The 21,794-nt window shown below is 50.8% G+C and overlaps 1 protein-coding gene across 5 annotated transcripts in view; it reads left to right on the forward strand.

The window, feature by feature from the left end:
* The first annotated feature begins 14,029 nt into the window (after window positions 1-14,029).
* The window catches only part of NDEL1 (nudE neurodevelopment protein 1 like 1), a 43,605-nt gene continuing 35,840 nt past the window's right edge, over window positions 14,030-21,794 (forward strand). For 3 of the 5 annotated variants that reach the window (XM_039501196.1, XM_039501199.1, XM_039501197.1), the window contains exon 1: window positions 14,030-14,176. In XM_039501196.1, coding sequence (XP_039357130.1) covers window positions 14,108-14,176 — 69 coding nt within the window. In that variant the 5' untranslated portion in view covers window positions 14,030-14,107. Of the gene's footprint in view, window positions 14,177-20,249; window positions 20,362-21,794 lie in introns of all 5 variants that reach the window. The other 2 variants (XM_039501200.1, XM_039501198.1) reach the window with 2 other exon arrangements.

Raw genomic sequence — 21,794 nt, forward strand, 5'->3', positions numbered from 1 at the left:
CGAGCCATGCTCACTGCAGCTCAGGGAGGAGACAGAAAAATAAGAGATGGAGCCAGCCCTATATCCTGGCTCCAAGCTTCCAGCTTCGGGGAGTTCTGATCCCGAGCTTCATGGCTGCAACTTTTCTTTATAACGGGATGAAACAATAGCCCAGGCCCCCTGGCATGAGGGCGATGTGCAGTGGGAAGAGGGCTGAGGATTCTGCTCGGAGAAGGAGGCTGGTTGTGAGTGGCAGGCTCTGTGCTGGGGAGTGGACCAGCTGAAGGTGTGCAAGGGAATGGATCTACAGTGGCAAGGAGGCTGTTTGGTGTCTGGGGTGAGGGTCTGCATTCAGGAGAAGACCTACTGTGGGTGTATTGGGAAGGACACTGGTTGGGACTGGCGGTGGGGGGCTGATTTGTGGGAGGAGGCCGGCTGGAGGTCTGGGGATGTAGAATTGACATGCACCCTGGGCTTGCAGCAACCAGGCCTGAGCCACGCAGACCTTCAGCCCCTGTGTTTGTCCCTTGAGGCCCAGCCATGCTGCTCCAAGCTTGCCTGTGTGCTCTCACATTGACCCTCCCCTGTCTCAGGCCGTGGCTACACTTGAAACTCCAGAGCGCTCTCTCCCAGCGTTGCAGGTACTCCACCTCCATGAAGGGATTAGCTTACAGTGCTGGGCACTGTTTACACTGGCGCTTTACAGCGCTGTAACTTGCTGCGCTCAGAGGGGTGTTTTTTCACCCCCCTGAGCGAGAAAGTTGCAGCGCTGTAAAGCAACAGTGTAGCCATAGCCTCAGCCTCCATGCTGCCTGGTTTCAGAGATGGAGCAAGAGCTTGAGCCATACACTGGGCACTCCCAGTCCATTTTGCAGACCCCACAATCCTCCTGTCATTGTTCCACAGCCTAATCAAGGTGACTGCTAGGAAGTGCCTCCTCCAGGGACAGATGTCAGGCTCCTAGGCAGTCCTTAGGGAGTCCTGGCTCCTCAGTGCCCAGCGCGCAGCTCCATTATTTTTCTTTTCTTTGCACACAAACTAAACGAAAGAACTGGAGCCTGCGGCCACACTGCAAGAGAGAGACAAGTTAATGCCCTGTTCCTCCCTCCTGAGCGAGCATGCAGTAAGTGTGCTGTGTGCCATGCGTGTGCGAAGTGACACACGTCCGAATGTGGAAACCCTCTCACTCCAGCATCATTAATCGTGCTTTCCATGTGAATAGAAAATAGCTCTTTCCTGGTTTTTACAGATGGCCCAGGAGCTTAAATACAGGTTAGATTGTTCCCCCTGCAACAGAAACATTGCCAATAGAGCGGATAAAGCCAGAGTGTCCTAGAATTAGAGATGGATCATTCAGGAGATCGGAGCCACCATAAAATGTGAGTCTCCCACCCAGGGCAGGATTGTTCCCTCTGCTGTTAATTCTCCAGCCAGGATGGAGCTGCCAGTGCTCCCCTTGAGAGACCGTCCCACCTCCAAAGCCATCTCACTGTCAGAAAGGTTTTCCTGAGCTTCAGCCGACATCCCCGGTTCTCTCCAACCCATTTGTCCCCGTTGCACCCATTTGCACCACACTAAGCCGCTGCCTGGAGGAGTGATTGCAGCCTGCGTAGACACACTCGGTGCTAGCTCTGAGTGAGTGCTCACGCTAAAGTAGCCACAGCAGCGCAGGTGGCAGCATGGGCTAGCTGCCCGAGTGCAATCCCGCCCAGGGCCCGGGCTACGCGCTCGTGTGCCTAGCCTATGCTGCTGCAGCTACACTGGCCTATTGCTGGCAAACTGTCTTGAGCAAAGCTAGCCCCGGTATGCCTGTCTGTGCTGTCCCAATTGCAGTGTAGACACACCTGCCCTGGCCCTTCTCCAGTTACCCAGGTGATACACATTTAATTCTTTCTGTTTCTCCTCATACATCACTCCCCGCACCCTCCTCACTCTTTCCCAGTTTGCCAATATCTCTCTGGTGATGAGATGCCCAGAAATGGGTGAATGTCCCAGGGGTGGCTGTACCAGGGCCATATATGGAAAGACGGTTGCCTCCCTGGATCAGGGCCCCGATCCTGTGAGGTGCTGAGCTCACTGGGATTTGCAGGTGCTCAGCGTTTTGCATGCTAAGGCTCATGTTGTGTCATGTAATGCCCCTGAGCCTGCGTCCCGTACCCACTGTCTCTGCCAAAGTCTCTCTTAGCATCTCTGGCTCCCCGCAGCCTCCTCCTCCTCACAGAGTGGCTGTGCTTTGGGTTATGTTTCCCCAGTCTGCCCAGTAGCTCGAATCCCATTGAGCTGTGTGTGGCTCATGGATCAGACCACCTGCTCCTGAGTGGAAATGCCCAGCTGGGGGAGTCAGTTCAGCATGTGGATAGAGAAGCAATGGAAACTCCTGTTGTCCTCTGGGATAGGAGTTAGTGGCAGTGCAGAGGTTGGGGGCCTCCCAACCACACAGAACCAAGGAACTATGGGAAATGCTGCCCGGCATCCCACAATATGAGGGCAATAACCCTCCCCCGGCTAGCTCTTCCCCTTCTCCCCTTTAACCCCCCCCACACACACACACTCTCATGCCCGCTGTTCTCAGGGTTTGGGGCCGAGCCCCTGGCGCCCTGCCCCTCCTCGGGGCCGTGTGTGACCGAGGTCCTCACATGCCTGAGAGGGGGAGCTAGGGGCGCTGGGGGGTCCCATCTGCCCATTTCTATTCCCCAAAGCTGTGCTAGTCCCAGTCAAAGCTTCTGTCCCCCTCTCCGGCTCCCAGCAGAGTGGAAGGCCAGAAACTGAGGCCCCGGTACAGTGGAGACCCAGTTTGCAGTTTCATTTAACTATTTACAGACTGTCCATTAAAAAACCCAACCATGCAGCCCCTTTCCCTGGCACCTAGTGCTAGCCACAGGGGCTGTGGGCAGTCAGCAGCGCCTCAGACAAATCCCCCAAGAACAGTCCCATCCATTACAGCCCAAGGTTTGCCCCCCACAACCACTCCGGTCCCCTGGATAGCCCACTCCTGCCATCCCTCAGTGAGAAGCGTGTCCCTCCTGAGCCCCCCAGATTCCACCCCCCAGGATCCGCCTCCATGAGACGCTCACCCTCACCCAGACAAACCCAGCCCCCCATCACATGCACTCCCCTCTCTGTGAGACATCTGTCTAAGCCTCCATCCTGGGACCCCCATTGGTAAGACATCCTCCCCTCCATGGGATCGCTCTTCTGAGACACCTCCATGTCTTTGTTCCCTGCCCCTTGAGTGCTCCCTCCCCCCCGTGAGACCCTCTCTCAGGAGAATACATTTAAGCTCTTTTTTTCTCGGGATTTTCAATGGACGAGTTTTGCTGGGGAAACACAAATCTGCCATGGCCAAGAGGGAGGCACGGCTGCATTGTGCAGGAGCTAATGCTAAGTGACTGCGCCTTTGTGAGGCTGAGATCTCAGTGCCCCTTGCAGAATGCATGGGAACGACTCCAGATTACAACAGGGCGCAGGCAAAACATACCTCAAAGCAAACATTTATTTAAAATCAATGTTAACCAGGCAGGCAAGCCAGACATCTTGGGAAACACGGATTCCCAACACTGCCTCTTTGTTAGCAGACTCAAATTCCTGTGGGTCAGGACAACTAAGAAGATGTTTTGATGTGTCAGTTGCTGGAAGGGTTTCTGCCCCAGTGAGACTGACATGGCATCAGTCACTCTCATCCTTTTGATGTTATGTCAAAGTCATCCTTCAGAGCCACGTTTCTACTAGACATGGCATTCCCAGACAATTTGGTCAAGCTGGAATTCAGATCAGGAGTATGATCAGGAATTAGAGAGTACAAAAATCTTGTAGTGAGCCATTCTAAACATAGGAAACTCAGAACTAGGATTAAACTTAAAAGCAACCCAAACATTGGAAAAGAAAAATATTCCGAGCTGCCCCATGCTTCGAGCTTCCTCTGTTAAATTAAATTTGGAGTTACAAAACTATACAGGCTCAATCTTGCAAGCCCGCCCTTTGAAATCAATAGGAGTTCCATGTGCAGAGAGCTTAAAGGGTCATTTAATACTACTACATGGCACTTATAGTAAGAATACTCTGCTTCTATAGCCCTTTCCCCCCATAGTTCCCAAAGCACTTACAAAGGTGGCCAAATGAGAATATTCCCATTGTACAAATGGGGACACTGAGGCACTCTGAAGGGCTGAAACTTATCCAAAGTCTGTGAGCTGGCAGAGCTGAGAATGGAGCCACAGTCTGATGCTCATAAAAACAGATTGGCATAATTGAGGGGCTTTGTATTTCATTCCTCCGTCCTCGCCTCCCTCCTTAGTGGGAATTGTATTGCAAAGAGTGCAGTTCAGGATAGGTCCCAGTAGGAATAATATTCACATGGGCTCGGCTATGCTGAAATAAACATACTATTCAGCCATTCTGTGCAATGACAGTAACCTGCAAATGTGATTTTCTTCTGTCTACGACTCTACGCTCTTCCTGCTTGTGTCTCATGGGTCTGTAGTGCGACAATGTAATCAAATGTATTAGACAAATCCTGCAACAAGTGTGTTTGGGATGCATCTAGAGCCCAGACAGGGCGCAGCCTCCCCACTCAGACCTGGGTGCATTATTCATTGCTCTTATTGCTTTAGATTTCCGATGCAATAAGGAAGCCCATGCCAAGCTAGAGGTGCCCTTGACATTCTTCAGGGATATACTGTGCACATGTTAAATAAACAGACTCCCTTAGTTACTTCTAGCTCATAATATTGCAGCCATAGCAAAGATGTTAAACAATTCAAGCCCTCCAACGAGAACCACCCCACCACCCAGCCGCCTCCTACTACCCAGCCTCACATATCTTCCCCTTCCTCATGATTCAGGGGGTGCAGGGAGATTCTGAGGGTTTGCAAACTCAGGTCAGTATAGACCAAGGGATGGAGTGAAATCCAAAGGTGCTGGGCTCAATCGAAAAACACTCTACCGGCAGTCCTCTCTTAAGGTAGCTCAGGCATCTCCACTGACTTCAGCTGTGACTTCAGCTCTCTCCCTGTGGCCACCCCTGGATAGAACAGTTTTGCATACAATTGTAGTAGTCAGAATAAATTGAAATTTCAACTTCTGAAGCTCCCTATTCATTTATACAGTGCGAGAGTGCTTAGCATTGAAATACGCTGTGATCTAAGCCGGATGAAATTCTAGGGCCAGATCCTGCAATCCTTCAGCCAAAGCTACACTCAAAGCAGTATTGGGCCCATTGACTTTGTACTGGGAGTTTTACATGAGTAAGGACTGCAGACATGATTGCTTGGGGCGGCCAAATTTGTAGAGCCGCCCCTGACTGCAGAGCCAGGTTCTCACCTGGGAAGTGTTCAGCAGAGAGCCACAAGAACAATTCAAGGTCTGGGAAACCTGCCTCACAGTGAGAAATTTAAGAAGCTCAATCTAATTTACTTACCAAAGAGAAGGATACGAGATGGATTTGATCACAGTCTGTAAGTACTTACCTGGGGAGAGGATTTCTGATAGCAGAGGCCTCTTTGATGCACCAGCCAAAAGCATAACAAGATCCAGGGGCTGGAAGCTGAAGATAGTCCAATTCAAATGGGAAATAAGGCACAATTAGAACAAAACAAACAAAAAACCCCACTACACAGTGAGGATAATTAACCATTGGAACAACTTTCCAAGGAATGTGGTGGTTTCTCCATCACTTGAAGTCTTTAAATCAAGATGGGATGTGTTTTCTAAAAGATCTGCCGGTGGTTCAGCCAGAAGTTATGGGCTCAATGCAGAAGTTATTGGGTGTCATTTTCTGGCTTGTTAGGTTATTGTAATAGTCCCTTATGGCTTTCAAATATACTGATCTAGTTTAACATTATCTGGACAGGGACCTTATTAAAGATGAATTTTACTGCTGTAGAGCATTCTTTATATCCTTGGCACTATATAATAATCCAGATCATCACCCATTAACCTTCTGTCTGTGTCCAGGGTTTGTTATATGGACCATACTTTGTAGATGCAGTCTAACATAGGGGACATTTGGAGCTTTCGCCTCAGAGAAGCATGAATGTTGTATTTTACTCTGTGTTAAATATTTGTTGCAGGTGAAGAGTGTTGAGCTGCCAGCCCTGGAGACACTATAGCATGAGAATGGTTTAGCATGGGCAGGAATAGTGCCAAGTCCCATACCCCATCCTGCCCTGCCCCAATCCAGAGAGATCACTTCAGGGAGAAAGGAGAGTTCACTTTTCATATCCATTTGGTGCTTTGTCTCTGCCGAGCTATAGCTTGGTTCCAGAGGTGCCATGGTAGAAGTAGCACTTGTTGGTAAGCTCCAGGCTGACTGATTCTGTGTCTCTTTGACCCCAGCACACTCTGGCTTTTCTCAGAACAGGAGTGAACAAAACGTGGCCCCGGGGTGTGGCTCAAACAATTCTACAATGTGACCTAACGTGACGCATAGGGAGAATATTGGCCCACTTGGATCCATAGAGCATGGCCTGTTGGAACCCGCAGTGTCGGCTGGCTACTCTTTGTATTAATTAAAGAGGAGGGCAGCTCTAATTTGTTCCCTTTTATGCAAATTAAGAATGACTTTGGGCCAGTGACAAGTTGCCACACTGCCCTCAGTTGGGCAAAGATTGGGCATCTCCCTGTCCTAAGGCATTTGTCACTACTGCATCTTTGCCCTTTCTGTACCCAGGGATTTCAGGCCACGGTCACCATTTGATCTCATCTGTTGAGGGCATTTTTAATGGACCCCTTTGTATGTAGACAGGAACTTCGCGTCAGCCTTTTCAGCTTGAAATGCGACCTTTCCTGGTCACTTGGGACAAGCCACAAGCAATGGCACCACATGCAGCTGAAAGGAGGCTGTAAAGTGTGACTGTGACACACCAGGCAAAGAGTGACAGTGACTGATGAAGGGTTTGTCCCTGAGGCTCAAACCCTCCCAGAGCCTGGCTCATGACCAGCAGGTCACCTGAAGCCCAGAGCTTCTCACAGCCTCTCCCAGTGGTCACTTGTTCCACTCTAACAGGGCTTTGATGAGATAGGCAAAGCAGCTACATTGTCTGTGCGTATTTCACATGGTGGTCTGGGGAGCAGGGACAGGGGTGGAAGGCCCAAGAAGATGGACAGGCCAGTGGCTGGTGCACTTGCCTGGGACTGAGGAGACCAGGTTCAATTCCCGGCCCTACCACACGCTCCCTGCATGAGCTTGGGTAAGGCCTAGGGCCATAGGACTAGCAGGGCCCTCCTGGGTCATTGAATCTAGCCCCTGCTGTTACAGGCCAGCCGGTCACAAAATCACATAGGCCCAGATCCACTTATGTGTCTAAGTCACAGTTTTAGGCACCACTGCGACTCACAGAACCTCACACTTGGCTGCCACGTAACCCTGTAGGTGCCCAAACTTGGCCTCTGCCTCTGGGCATGTGCGCTGCTGCCTCCCTTTAGGTATCTGGATGCCTATCTCCTGCCTAAGCCCCAGAGCCATCCACAAGCTGGGGGAAGACAAGTGGAGGAGCACCTCGCTTACCTACAGGGCCTGGTCTGGGAGGGGTGTTCAGAGGCCACTTCCTGGCTTGAGTCCCCCTCAAAATCTGGCCGGTGGAAGGGGAGCAGCACCTACCTTATAACTGTTAGTCGACTGGTCAGAGCCCCCAGGGGGCTGGGGGACACCCTGGTTCAATTCCCCCTCTGCTCATGGGGAGGAAGGATTTGAACAGGGGTCTCATCTCCTACATCTCTCAAGGGAGTGCTCTAGCTGCTGAGCTGTGGGATGTTCTGATGGGGGAATAGGGTTCCCTCAGTCTCTCCTTGTACACCCAGGATCCAGTCCCTCTGCTCCCATGACTTTTTAGCGATTGGAGCATTTTCCTGAGAGGCAGGAGACCCAAATTCAAATCTTTGCTCTCCATCAGGCAGAGGGAGGAATTCAACCCAGGTTTTCCACATTCCAGGTGAGTGCTAAAACCACTGGGCTAAAAGTTACACAGTGGGGTCCACCTTCTCCCCCTCTCCCCAATGCTACGTGAGGAGTAAGGCAGCCGCCTAACTCCAGGATAAGGGTTCCCAGTCGTGAATCACTGGCAGATATAAGTGTGACACTGCACCCCATATTCTTAACAGTGATATTATGATATGATTATGGCATAATTATGATGGATTTGGTACAAGATGGGTCATGTGAGATGTCACTGGAAAAGTTATGATTTGCTGAATATGATTATCCTATTTGTGTGCATGTATCATTTTTGTATCTAAAGTTAGGAATATTGACTATGTATCTGTATTTCAGTAGTGCTTACTCTGGATGACACCCACAACTAGCCTTCCTGGTACAACAATGAAGAAGCCAGACCACATGACTTCACCACATAACCAGGCCACATGACTCTGGACTCCATCTTGGGATGTCAGTGTTTTCCCACAAACTGAGTTTGGGACAAAGGGTTCCCGCCATATGGTAAAGCTATATAAGGCAGGGAGTGACATCACTGGTTGTTTTTCACTTCCCACACAAGAGGACTTTGGAAAACACCTCAGGAACAAAGACTGAACTGGGGGAAGTGCTGGACTCAGGCTACAGGGATTTCTCGCCTGTATAAGAAAACCTGGGGATTCCAAGCTGCAAAGCAAGTGTAGCTTGTGCTCTAACAATCTGCAGTCTGCTTGTATCATCAGCCAGGGTAAGAATTTGCTAATTCATATTCTATCTTTCTAGAATCTTAGGCTGAGTTTGTGGGTATGTTTTTTTTCCTAGGTGATCTGCTTTGATTTGTTTGCTATCACTTATAATGACTTAAAGTCTATCTTTTTGTAATTAATAAACTTATTTTATGTTTTCATCTAAACCAGTAAGTTTGGAGGAAAGTGCTTGGGAATCTTAGCTCAGGGGGCTGGTGAATTTCCTCTCCACACTGAGGGAGGGACAAACGCTGTGAGCTTATGTTGTACAGTTCCCTGTGCAATGCAAGACAGTATAATTTTGGGTTTATAGTCCAGTGTGTGTGTGTGAGATCCTAGGCTGGGAAACTGGTGGTTATTTTGGCTGTAGTCTCTTCTCCATTGTTGGTTCATGCAGTGGTTGGTCAGAGGGCCTGCATGTAACTGCAGCTGGGTGTGTCCCTACCTGTGAGAATACTGGAGGGAGTTAGGAACAGGAGCAGGTCTGTAGCTTGTCACAGCAGCACAGTGAGAGAAGGAGCCCAGGCTGGTGGGTCAGAGGGCTTAGCGGTACCCCAGTTCCAGGTGGCAGCCCAGGGGGAACCTGTCACAACGGGCACCTACCTGCAGCCTGACCTAGGTGCCAAACTCCAGGGGAGGGCAGAGTTTAGCTCACACCCCTGTTGTTGGCATTCCCCACTGATTGGCTGAGGTAGCTCCCTACCTAGCGTACTGGCTTTTGTGGATCCCATTCTTAGGTGCCTGTCTCTCCCCGTGCATTGGAGAGGAAGTCTAAGGGCCTAACAGCTTTGTGGATTGTAGTGTCATTCCTGTGAAGTTCTAGGTGCCACAAAGCTGAACATCACAATGCCTAAGTCCCATTGTGGATCCAGGCCCTAGTCTCTTGGTGGCTCAGTTCCCCATCACCCAGGAGTGCTGCGAAGACCAATAGGTCAAAGCTTGTGAGGTGCTCAGATACTTCGGACATGGGGCCGTATAGCAATCTAAGGTAGAAAGTGGGACTTGGGAAGGAAGACAGAAGACTGATGGCGGAATAGGGAGAAGGGTGGGGCACGTTAGAGAAGGGGTCGAAAGGGACTAGATGTTAGCACACAAAACCATGTCACTATATTGTAATTTCTCTAACTGTAGAGGTTGTGAGGAAGGGCTTGGCAATAGGGTGGTTGGAGTTGGAGTGCCAGCAGGGGGCCATGCAGCAGGAATGACAGTGAAACCACGCGTAGCCCTGCTCATAGCTGTTTGCAAAACATGAATTAAGCCTTTCAGCAGCCAAGCGAGGCAGGTAACTATCTTCTGCATGTCACAGAGGAGGGAACTGGAGCACAGAGCAGCTAAGTGAGTCACACAGAAGTCCATGGGAACTTGTCCTGGGATGTATATTAAGCCAGATCCTCAGCTGGATATACCACTGTGGCTCTGTTGAAGTCAAAGCAGCAATGCCACTGATGATCTGACCCACTATTTATATTGTGGTAGCTCTGAGAGGGCCAAGGCTCCATTGTGCTGGGTGCTGTACGAACCCACACCAACCCTGAGGAGCCCAGACCAGTGGTTCCCAAACTTTTCACTAAGGCATCCCACCATTGCATATATGTGGCCTCTGCCCCTAATCCTGGCTCGATACATAAGGGAAGCTCTGGGGGATGGGGTGGAGACTGAGCTCAACCCACAGCAGCAGCTCCTGTCCTATGGGGCTGGGCCCAGCTCCCCTACTCCAGGTGTTGTACTAGGAGGTGCCAATGAAGGGTGAGTGCGAGGCAGACTCACTTTTCAACCTGCTCCCTGCCATATTACCCCCATTCCGGGACCTTCCCTCCACACCAGGCTGGAAGAAGTGAATGTTTGCCTAAGCCAGGGCCCAGGGATGGGTTAAGCAGGCCCTGGATGTGACGATCTTCTTGGGATCCACCGTTTGGGAAACACTGGCCTACAGTCTAATTTGAAACAAGACACAAGTGAGTGTGACAGTAGGTGGGAAGAATGAGGGTGATGGGAAGACCAAGCAGTTACACAGATTACCTATTATGCAACTTGATGGTGCCAAACCAAGTGCATAAGAAAAGCCCTGGGAGAGGGCCGGCGGCTGGTGGAAATGCAGGCAGGTTTGGCAGCTCAGAAAACTTGGGAGGATCAGAGAGTGACACTGGGTCTGGGGTCTGCTGGTGACCTCACCCCACGCTTACTAAGAACAGGAAGCATGCCTAAAAACCATCACATTTCCCAGCTGGAGCAGGCTGATTTATTGTAGTTATTAGCTGGATTTGCTATTCTAGATATAGAAGATTCCACACGTGTCACAGTGAGTCTCAATACCGCACTTGCAGTAAATGCCCATTTTGTCATGATGTCAATTGAATTTTTCTGCTTTGCTTCAACACTTCCCCCCCACGGCAGCCTCCAGGGCTCATTCCCTTATTTTATCATGACTTTGAGGCCAGCCAGCAATTTTGGGGTCCTGGGGCTTCTCTATGCTGTGTCCAAAAACAGAGTTTGAATCCCAGAGCATGCAAGGAGCAAGGGCAGCTGAAGTATAGAGATAGGACCCAATCCACAGTTCCAGTATAACTAGCAGAGATGCTGGGACAATCCAACAAAACAGAGATCTGGCTTGTCTATGTAATCTGCCAGCTAAATTCTTATAGCAGGCTCATCACCAAGATATCTCAGTGCCTCACTCCTACTACCCTCTTCTGTCTTCACTGGTTTTCCCCAGGCCAGGCATCTGAACTTTCAGATACTGACCAGGCACTAACTTTCCTAGCGACAAACACCCAGGATGCGCAATGTGATCGTCACAGGGTTTCAACTGAAACAGTGGTGAAGACCTGAAACACATAGGCGACTGTCAGCTGCTCTGTTTCCTGACTTTAACCACATTTCCTGTCCCCCGTTTCCCCTTTCATAGAGTGACTGAATCTTGGCCTCCGAGAAAAGCAGTTCCTTTTTGGTTACATTTACTGAGTCAATAGGATTCCAGACTGGCCACAGATCCTACACTGAGCACGATACTGCATTTGGCCCAACTGCACACTCCTTTACGGCTAAGAACGTAGGGGTAACAGTGGACAAGAAGCTGGATATGAGTCGACAGTGTGCCCTTGTTGCCAAGAAGGCTAATGGCATTTTGGGCTGTATAAGTTGGGGCATTGCCAGCAGATCGAGGGATGTGTACATTCCCCTCTATTCGACATTGGTGAGGCCTCATCTGGAGTAGTGTGTCCAGTTTTGGGCCCCACCCTACAAGAAGGATGTGGAAAAATTGGAAAGAGTCTAGTGGGGGCAACAAAAATGATTAGGGGGCTGGAGCACATGATTTATGTGGAGAGGCTGAGGGAACTGGGATTGTTTAGTCTGCAGAAGAGAAGAATGAGGGGGGATTTGATAGCTGCTTTCAACTACCTGTAAGGGAGTTCCAAAGAGAATGGATCTAGACTGTTCTCAGTGGTAGCAGATGACAGAACAAGGAGCAATGGTCTCAAGTTCCAGTGGGGGAGGTTTAGGTTGGATATTAGGAAAAACTTTTTCACTAGGAGGGTGGTGAAGCACTGGAATGGGTTACCTAGGGAGGTGGTGAAATCACCTTCTTTAGAGGTTTTTAAGGGCAGGCTTGACAAAGCCCTGGCTGGGATGATTTAGTTGGGGATTGATCCTGCTTTGAGCAGGGGATTGGACTAGAAACCTTTTCAACCCTGATATTCTACAATTCTTTGCTACAACCTCATTTCCATCTATAGTCCGGCAACCTCTTTCCTGCTACCCTAGACATGGCCCCTTTCACTGCCTGCTGTTGCTTTCACAGGGTGGTTGAGGCATCTCACTCACCCATCAGCAGGATGCGGACATGATACTAGGAGGAGGTCAGAACAGAAGGGAATCCAATATTGGGAACACAGCTAGGAGCAAGCTGATGCAAGAAGTCTCTTATCACAAATCTACAATTTATAACTCTGTGTGCGTGGGGTGGGGAGAGAAGGAGGAGAAATGCAGGGGATCCTTCTCATGAGATCCCAGCTGAAGAGCAGGATGACAGTGGGGATGAGGGTCATAGTTGTGACTTTTTGTTCTCATAAATCCATTATTTCCCCCCAAATACGCCATAAAAATATGCATCTTAAAAATGCAAGAGCAAGGGGAGAATGAAGCATGTCACAAAAGTTGAGCACAGCTACCAGGGAATGGCACAGATCTGCTGTTTTTCTATGAGCACTGGTGATTCCCCTTGGAGTTCTCATGGGGATTTACCAAACTGCCAATTATTTTTCACAGGAAAACTAAAAATATTTTTTGTTAAAGTTTCTTTAAAAAGATAGGGGGGGGGGATGGGAGGGTTGACAAAGGGCAGTTTTGGTTTAAGTTTTTGGTAATTTTTTTAAACAACCCCCCCCAAATTTTTTAACCTATATCTGTTTTTTCTATCAAAAAAGGGAAAAATAATTGAATAACTTCTACAAAAGCCTTTGTTTGACAAAAAGCCATTTTTCTATCAAATTTGTTTTATCAACTCTCACAGCAGTACAGCATGTCTGGAAAGGGAAAACAGCCTGGCTCTTTCACACTCCATGCAGAGCATACCCATACCCCCTTCATGAGTGACCCAGCAAGTTTCTTTCTCTGCCACCCTGGGCTGCCTGTGAGCTCTCGCGGAGCGAAGCGCTGCTCCGTTTGCTCAGTCCCCGCCCTGGCTGCGGGGAACGCATTGCCGCTTTGGTATCTGAAGCATGAAGGGCGATCCGAACCCAGTCCCCTGGGGCACAGGAGCAGGACTACCCAGGTGCTGTACTCTGGTGCCAGGCAATCGCCCTGCTTTCCTCGATCCCCTCTGACCCAGCAGCCCCCGCTCTGCCTGCAAGCACCGCTCGTTTCTGCACTTCCAAGCCAAGGCCTGGGGCATCCCTGCCACTGTGAGTCGGGGGCATCCCGGCGGCACCTGGGCATGCCGGGGGGGCGGAGACCGAGGCGGCCCAGCCAGCCCCTAACCGGTTTCTCATAAAGCCTTGGCCAGCTCAAAGCTGCCCAGTGCCAGGGGGACCTGCCCGCCCATTGCCCCCTTGGCACCCCGCCCCCAGGGGTTTTCCCATCGGGCCAGCAGGGGCCCTGGCACCAGTCTGACCCGCGCTAGGGCGGGCCCGGCACCGCCCCCCGTTACCCCACCGGCTTTGCGGCAAACACCCCCGCCCCCAGCGCGGCTGCCTCGCTGCAGGGGAACGGCAGGCTCCGCCCCGGCGCCGGCCACGTGGGGCGGAGCAAAGCCCGGCCCGTGAAGCGCCCCGCCCGCAGGCGCTCGCGCGCGGGGGAGGGGGTCTGGCGGCTGGAAGCCGGCTCCTAGCCCCGCCCCGTGTATCAACCGCAACCATAGCTCCGCCCCCACGCGGGCGGGTCTCGGCCGCGGGCTCGCGGCTCGCTGTGATGGGCGGCCCAAGCCCCGCCCTGCCGGCCTGCGTCACAGCGGCGGCCCCGCCCCCGCGGAGCCCGGATGAGGCAGGCTTCGGAGCCGGGGACGCGGCGGGGGAGATGCTGCTGCCGTGACAGGGGATGCACCCGGGTGAGTCTGGGCCCCGGGCCCGGTGTCCGCTCCGGGGCGGGGCTGGCCTGAGTGCGGGGCGCGGGGCGCTGGCTCGGGAGGAGGAGCGCGGGCTCTTCGGCTCTGGGGATGAGTGTGTCAGCGGGGGCTCCGGGAGCGCAGGGGCGGCGGCAGCGGCGAGCGGGCGGACGGACGGAAGCCGGGAGGGGCGCTGGGGTGGGGGCTGCCGGGGAGCGGGGCTGGGAGGGAGACGCCCTGTGGCGGGGACGGAAGCCGGGAGGGCCTGGGGGGGGTGTCGGGGGGGCTCCGCAGGGGAACACGGTGGCCGGGGCAAAGCGGCGCCTTGGAGGAGAGGAGCCGCGCGGGCAGGGCTGGCCGGGGGCGTACGGAGGCCGGGTGGCCCCACGGAAGGGTCCGCGGTTTCCTGCTCCGCAAACCTCACCGGATTGGATGTAAATTGACAACGGGGCAGGTCCCGCCCCCTCCTGCCATTGGCCGGGGTCGCAGCCCTTACGGGCTGCTATTAGTGACGGTGTCGTCACTCACCGGCCGGGCCTGGGCAGCGATCCCTGAACCCGGCACTGCCGGAGCCTCCCGCCGGAGCAGAGCGCAGCGGCCCTTGGCCCCCCCGGGGATGGTGGCACCGTGTCTCGGGCCATCCCCGCCTGCCCGTGGGGGGTGCAGTGGCTGGCGGGGACCTGGGGGCTGGGGGATGTAGGGCGCGGTTACTGGTGAGGTGTGTGGAAGTTGGGGGACGTGGGGCGCCCATGGGTGGGTGCGATGCTTGGTGGGGGGCACAGGATCCCCATAGGTCGGTGTCATGGCTGGTGAGGGTGTGGAGGGTGTGGGGGCCTGGGATTCCTGTGGGGGTGCATTGACTGTTGGGGTGTTTGGAGCCTGGGGTTATGGGGTCCCAGTGTGAGGGTCCAGTTATTGATGGAGGGTGTGGAGACTGGTGGCATGGGGTTCCTTTGGGGGTATATGGAGTGCAGGGTCCCCATGGGCTAACAGGTGCAGTGAATAAAATGAGGTGCAAGGTCCACCTGGATGGTGCAACAGTTAGAAGGAGCAGGGGGCTCATAGTCACTAGAATGTATAATCCTCTTTGCATGTGATTTCAGTATTCTGGGTAGCGGACGTGATGCTGGCTATGCCTGAGCGCTTAGTGTGGCTAGAGATGTTGCATTGTGTCAGCTAGTTGTAGGTAAAACATGGTCCTAGTAGATTTTCCCAGTGGTTATCTTTTATGATGGTGACTGTGATTTGTCTCTGCTGGCCAGTCACCAACATGTTCACTAAACCAATGAGTAAAAACCCACTTTCAGCATGATTACTTTTCTTGGTGAAGGCAAACTTTAGGGTCAGGGAGGCAGTTGGGTAATGGGGTTGGATTGTCTGTCTATTTATTTATTTACACCCACACCCACCCCTCTACCCCAATATAACGCTGTCCTCAGGAGCCAGAAAATCTTACCGCGCTATAGGTGAAACTGCATTATATTGAACTTGCTTTGATCCGCCGGAGTGTGCAGCCCCGCTCACCCCGGAGCGCTGCTTTACTGCGTTATATCAGAATTCATGTTATATCGGGTCGTGTTATATCGGGGTAGAGGTGTATATATATTGGTAGCCAAAAATAGTTGTCTTATTGAGAATGCCCTGGAATCCATCCTCACTGCTGTGTTTGGAGAAAGGGAAAGGCCTGAAAAATGTTTGCTGTCAGATGGTTGCTAGGATACACAAATACGCTCATGATGTCGAATGCACTTAGTTCCAATGAGTCATTAAAAATACTATTTCTATTACTGCAAAGAAGACTGCAGGTTTTGGGAGTTAGTTCAGTCAGTTCTTGAGGAGAGAATTTTTATCGTGAGGGGATGCCCTGAAAAGCTTAAACTAAGTATCACAAATCTGTTGTTAGGCAGGCGAAGGCAGTTGGAACAGGCAACACCTTGCTGAAGCCCTAAGGACGGATCAACTTCACAGCTTCCTCCCACACATATACACACACACACTGTGCCATATTCCAGCCACCATTCTTCTGCCTAAATAGGGCTCTTGGAGTCTGTCTGTCACTGTTGTTCCTTAATCAGAGTTTGCTGGTGAGGCTGTGTCTTCCTCCTCCTCCTCCCCTCTGGTTGCCTGAGCATGCTGCCTCTGCAGTGCACATGAACTCTGCTAGTCAAGGAATCTTTGTGGTTTTATACGGATGAAAGTGATTTCTGTGCCCATCTCTGGGCAGAATGTTTTATATGTTGTAGTATTCACTTGTTGTGGTTAGAGTTGTTTCTCAAGTGATCAGTTAATGATACAAATTGGAGATCAGAAACTTTTCTTTAATTTACGATAGCTTGTCCTTGTTCAGTAAAATAAAAAATACAAAATTCCCCTTGTGTAGCGATGTACTTATGTTGCACTCACATAACTAAAATAGACTTGTCGCCTAGGATGTTTCTGATCTGAACATTTTAACTATATTATTAATATGAACTATAGGATGGGCCAGCTTGGATAGAGTGAAAATTGTGCCTAACGTGTCCAGTTTATTTGATGGCAAACGGAGTCCTGAGTAATCTGGAAAATTAGTTTCTGGTTACAGCAAAAAATCTTAATTGTTGCAAAAAGGGATGGCCTCGTGGGCAGCCTTGTGTACACAGTTACCTCTGTGTTTTCTATCTCTTGTAAATATTAGCTGCATAAAGATTGACTGATAGAAGTGTGGACCAGGAGTTCAACAGCTCTTCATCCCCAATAAAACAGCCCCAATAAAACTGTCACATGTTTCTAGCTAGAAAACAATGAAGATCCCCAGGTGTGTTTGCCATAACAAGCCATTGCCTCCAACTTCTCCAGGGGTGACTCTGGAAAAATTGTTCCTCGGATAACTTTCTGGGATTGACATCTTTCCCCATCTTTGACATCTGGGAGGTATCAGAGGAAGTTCTGGGTTGTCCACAGGGCAACAAGACTTGGCCAATGACCTTTCTGACTGCATGCCGGATGATTATTTCCACAGTGGTATCAAAACACTATTTTGCATGCATCTGACGAAGTGGGTATTCACCCACGAAAGCTCATGCTCCAATACGTCTGTTAGCCTATAAGATGCCACAGGACTCACTGCTGCTAAAACACTATTTGTCATACATTTTAAGTTTTTAAGGCAACGCTTGTTCAACTGGGATAACTATATACATGGTCCCAGGAAGAGGTCCTCTGAGACATACCTGAAGAGTTTACCTTGGGAAGGGCAGATCTGGGGAGAGATCAGTCACAGAAATGAAATCATGGTTAGGTAACAAACTTTCCCTTCTGAATCCTGAGTTCTTTCCCAGTCCAAGATATGTAATGACCAGTTTAAAAACAAAGTCAGGGAGAGAGATGAATACGACAGAAGAAGGTTCTCTCTTCCCTAGAATTAATCTAATTATTATTAATCTAATGTTGGAATTACCACTTAGATCCCCTTTCTGCAGAAGGATGCTGCTGTGGAGGATAGGAGGTCGAGCTTGTAGTGCTTTAATAAAGGGTTTGATGAGTGACCTGGTTGCCCCTTTACAAAGGTCTTCTGGTGACCGTCAGTCTTTCTGCCCAGAAGGCTGCTGGAGAACATGTGGAGTAGGCGCTATCCCTTCTGAGACCAGTCTGGACCTGCATGTTTTGCTGATGCTGCACTCGATCCCCCTAGCTGGTCTTCTCACCTCTACCATGCCACAGTTTCATGGTTTTTCTTCTGGTTGGTTAGACTTTGGGGAAAACTCAGAAAGAATGATCTCCTGGCATGTGTGGAAGGAAGAATTTTCCTGGGTAGTGAATGAGTATAAAAGAACTACCTTATACTCTTGGGATGCCCAGTAAGGCTCTGGTCTTTTAATAGCAGATATTTTAGAGACTCTTCTAGCTGATGGGATTGCAATCACAACTGGGAGCTATATCTTCAAGGATCGGAAATACAGGCACCTAGATGTCATTGTTTGAATGGATGGTGTGAGAGCTTGTTACTCTGGTGAAGGTTCAAGGCCAAGCAGATAGGCCTGACTGTTGGTTTGGACAGAGATCCTTCTACCACCCAAGGGAACCCTAATACCTGCTACAGACTTGGATCAGCCTGTTTTCATGACACTGTTTAGCTCTGAGATGTGAGTTGCCCTGATGGAGGCTAGGTGACCTCCAATCAGAAGAGAATCTGCATCACTTTTTGTGTCCTCTTGCTAGTTTATGTATCCCATGGTCATCATGTGTGATTGAATCAGGAGGTGCTCCTTCCTCATCTGTCCTGGAAATCTTGAAGGGACATCTGACCACTTTCATTTCTAAGGAGGAGATGCCCTGAACTCTCTAATCTTGACCATGATGGAGAAGGAGTGTGGCAGGTAGTTTTGTTTGGGGAGCAAAGCCTTGGGAATGTTGGACCTCCAAAGAGGAAGGGGCTCACTGCTGGCTCCAAGAAACTTTAAAAATTGGAATGTCAATGGTTAGGCAAGGTGGGAGTCCTGTAGTCTGCTCTGCTTGCACCACTGGAGGCAGAAAATCTGGGGCTTGCGTGGGGAAGGAGTATGGCCAAGCCCTGGAGCCCAACTGACAAGTCTGAACTGCCTCCAGTATTTTCCAGGAGAAAGGTGCAGCCCAACGTCTTGGACCAGTGTTCTCCAACTTTATACACAGAAGATCACTTTTTTGAATTTAAGTGTAACCCAGGATCTACCCTTCCCCAAGACCCCACCCCACTCACACCATCCTCCCCTCTCTCTGTCACTCACTCTCCCCGACCCTCACTCGCTTTCACCGGGCTGGACAGGGGGTTTGGCTTCAGTAGGGGGTGCAGGCTCTGGGCTGGGGCCAAGGGGTTTAGAGTGTGGGAGGGGCTCTGGGCTGAGCCTGGTGCAGGAGGGGGTGTGGGGTGCAAGCTCTGGGAGGGAGTTTGAGTGCAGGAGGGAGCTCTGGGCTAGGGCAGAATGTTGGGGTGCAGGAGGTGCTACAGGGTGCTGGCTCGGTGGGGGTTAGAGCTGGGGCAGGGGGCACGGGGGGCCGGAGGGGGTAGGGGGTGCTGGCTCTTGGAGGGGGCTCAGGGCTGGGGCAGGGACTTGGGATGCAGGAGGGGGTTCAGGGTACAGGAAGGGGTATGGGGTGCTGGCTCTGGGAGGGGACTCAGAGCTGGGGATTGGGGTATGGGCTCCCACCAGGTGGCACTTACCTTGGGCGGCTCCCAGGCAGCGGCACAGTGAGGCTAAGGGTATGTCTACACAGTCGACGTTAAAGCTCTGCGAGGGGAATAGCTACCAGCGCTATCTACACTGCCACTTTACAGTGCTGAAACTTGCACTGCTCTGGGGGGTGTATTTTCACACCTCTGAGCGAAGAAAGTTTCGGCACTGTAAGTGGCAGTGTAGACAAGACCTGAGGCAGGCTCCCTGCCTGCCCTGGCCGCACGTCGTTCCTGGACGGGGCCAACACACCCCCTGGGTACGTGGCTCTGCACACTGCCCCTCTCTGCAGGTACTGCCCCTGCAGCTCCCATTGGTCACAAGCTCTGTTTCTGGCCAATGGGAACTGTGGGGGCGGTGCTTGCAGGCAGGAGCAGCTTGCGGTGACACACACACCCCTGGGCCGTGGGAGCATGCTTCTGGGAGCAGTGTGGGGCCGGAGCAGTAGCCCTGCTACACCACTGGACTTTTAGCGGCCGGAGATGGCGATCAACTGGGAGAGTTTCCAGGATCGACCAGTCGATCGCAATCAACCGATTGGTGACCACTGGCTTGGACTGATGGCAAGACTAAGCTCCAAACTGGACAACTTTCTCTCCATCATTGCAACAAGGGTTTGAGGGGCAGCTGTCTTATTGTTTGGACAACCTGTGCTAAATGCCTGCAGCTGGAGAGTGCCTCATTGCTGTGTCAATGGAAAGCAATGTGTGGTATCAGTGAGACAGAAAGTGTCCTCAGCTTCTGCCAGTCAGAAATGGACTGCGTTATAAACCTGAATTCTGATCCCATTGAACAGCCCAGTGCCTGCTGGACCAGCTCATTTGAAGATGCTGGATTTAATCTGGTGAGCTGGAGTAGCCACTCTTACCTGTGTTTGTCTCTGTGTGCAGGGAACTGAATCCAGTTCTGATCTGATTGGACACAGGAAGTGTTGCTGGAATCACGGTTCACTGTTGATGTGCATACCCTCAAAATTCAGGTTTCGCACTTGGGTGCTTAAAGGTAGGTTCCAAAAAAAATGATCTGTGAAAATCAGGTCACTTTCATTTGGTGACAACATATGGATTTTTAGGGGCCTAAATGAAGGCATCCAAGTTTCAGAAAGGTTGTTTTTTAATAAACACAACAGGGTTGCATCATGTAATTGATGGGGAGGGCTGATGCTGGAATTTGGATGGTTTTCATTCTCCCTGTGGAAAAATCAGAGGAAACTTTGCAGCTCTGAGGATACATTAACTCTGGAGGGCTGCCCTACCTTGCTTAGCTTATGAAATGTGTGCTGCGCTATTAATACCTGAGCTCATATACGCTTCATATGTGGCATCAACAGATACTGATTTTCATACATATAAATGAAATGACACTTCCAGCAGAACCCAATTCACTGTGCAGCCTTTTCTCACGAATTGAGGTGGCTGTGTGGGCTGAACATTATGAGCTATTAAATATATATTTGTAAAAGGCAATTTCCCTTTATTACAGTCATTCCCTTGACATTGGTGTGTGACAGGAATAGGCACACTGATAACAGGTTCTTTATCAATGTGCAGTATTTTGGGATTTATTTTTTTTTAAACTGCCACACTTGTTTCCTCGCCTGTTAGCTAAATGGGAACCTCTCCAGAACGTAAAATTCATCCATTGAAAACAGCTGCTAATTTATGTGCACTCAGCATCTTTGCACCTGTTTAAAGGAGACAGATTTTCTTCTTACCCCCATTACATTTTACCTCTTGCCACCACCTTTTAAAATTATATTTAGGAATCATTCTGCAAACATTCTTCACCTTAATTCTCTACCCCGGCATGTTCAGTTCAGACATCTGGTGGTTGGTAGTAGGGGAAGAAAGCTTTCGTTAGCAAGTGAGTTCATTGATTGGACAGAGACAGTTCTCTAAGGCCACAATCTGCAGTCTTTACTCAGGTAAAGGCCTGAGTGAGGCTTGCAGGATTTGGACGTACAATTGTGTAAGCCAAGGGTTCTCAAACTTACTCAGTAGGCTGGAGCACATCTCAATGGAGGTCTCTTGGATGCCCTTCTTTCCATTCACAGTTGAGGGGACCACCTCTCCTCCTGTTCCTGCTCACTTAACATGCCCATGGCGGTTGCTTCCATAGTGAAGTGACGTTAGGGAAGTGTTTAGTGTATTTTTGGTGGTGTTAGTGCGATAAGTATTTTGCCCAATTTTTGTTAAAATCAATCAGCCTGGTTACCCTGACTCATCTTATCCTCTCTCTTGCCCATGGTTCTCTGCTGTCTGGTACCTTTCCCTGATGCTTGGTTCTCTTCTCCCCTGGGCATACCGCCCCTTGTTCCTATCTCCTACTGGTCCCTAGCAGCTGCAGTTTCACTGATGGCTACAGTCCCTGAAGGTGGCTCCTTCTCCTCATCCACCTAGGTAGCAGTGGGCCCCAGGGGAGACAGCTAGGCTGGC

This window comes from Mauremys reevesii, linkage group 15 (assembly GCF_016161935.1).
Source record: "Mauremys reevesii isolate NIE-2019 linkage group 15, ASM1616193v1, whole genome shotgun sequence".
Taxonomy (NCBI): Eukaryota; Metazoa; Chordata; order Testudines; family Geoemydidae; genus Mauremys; species Mauremys reevesii.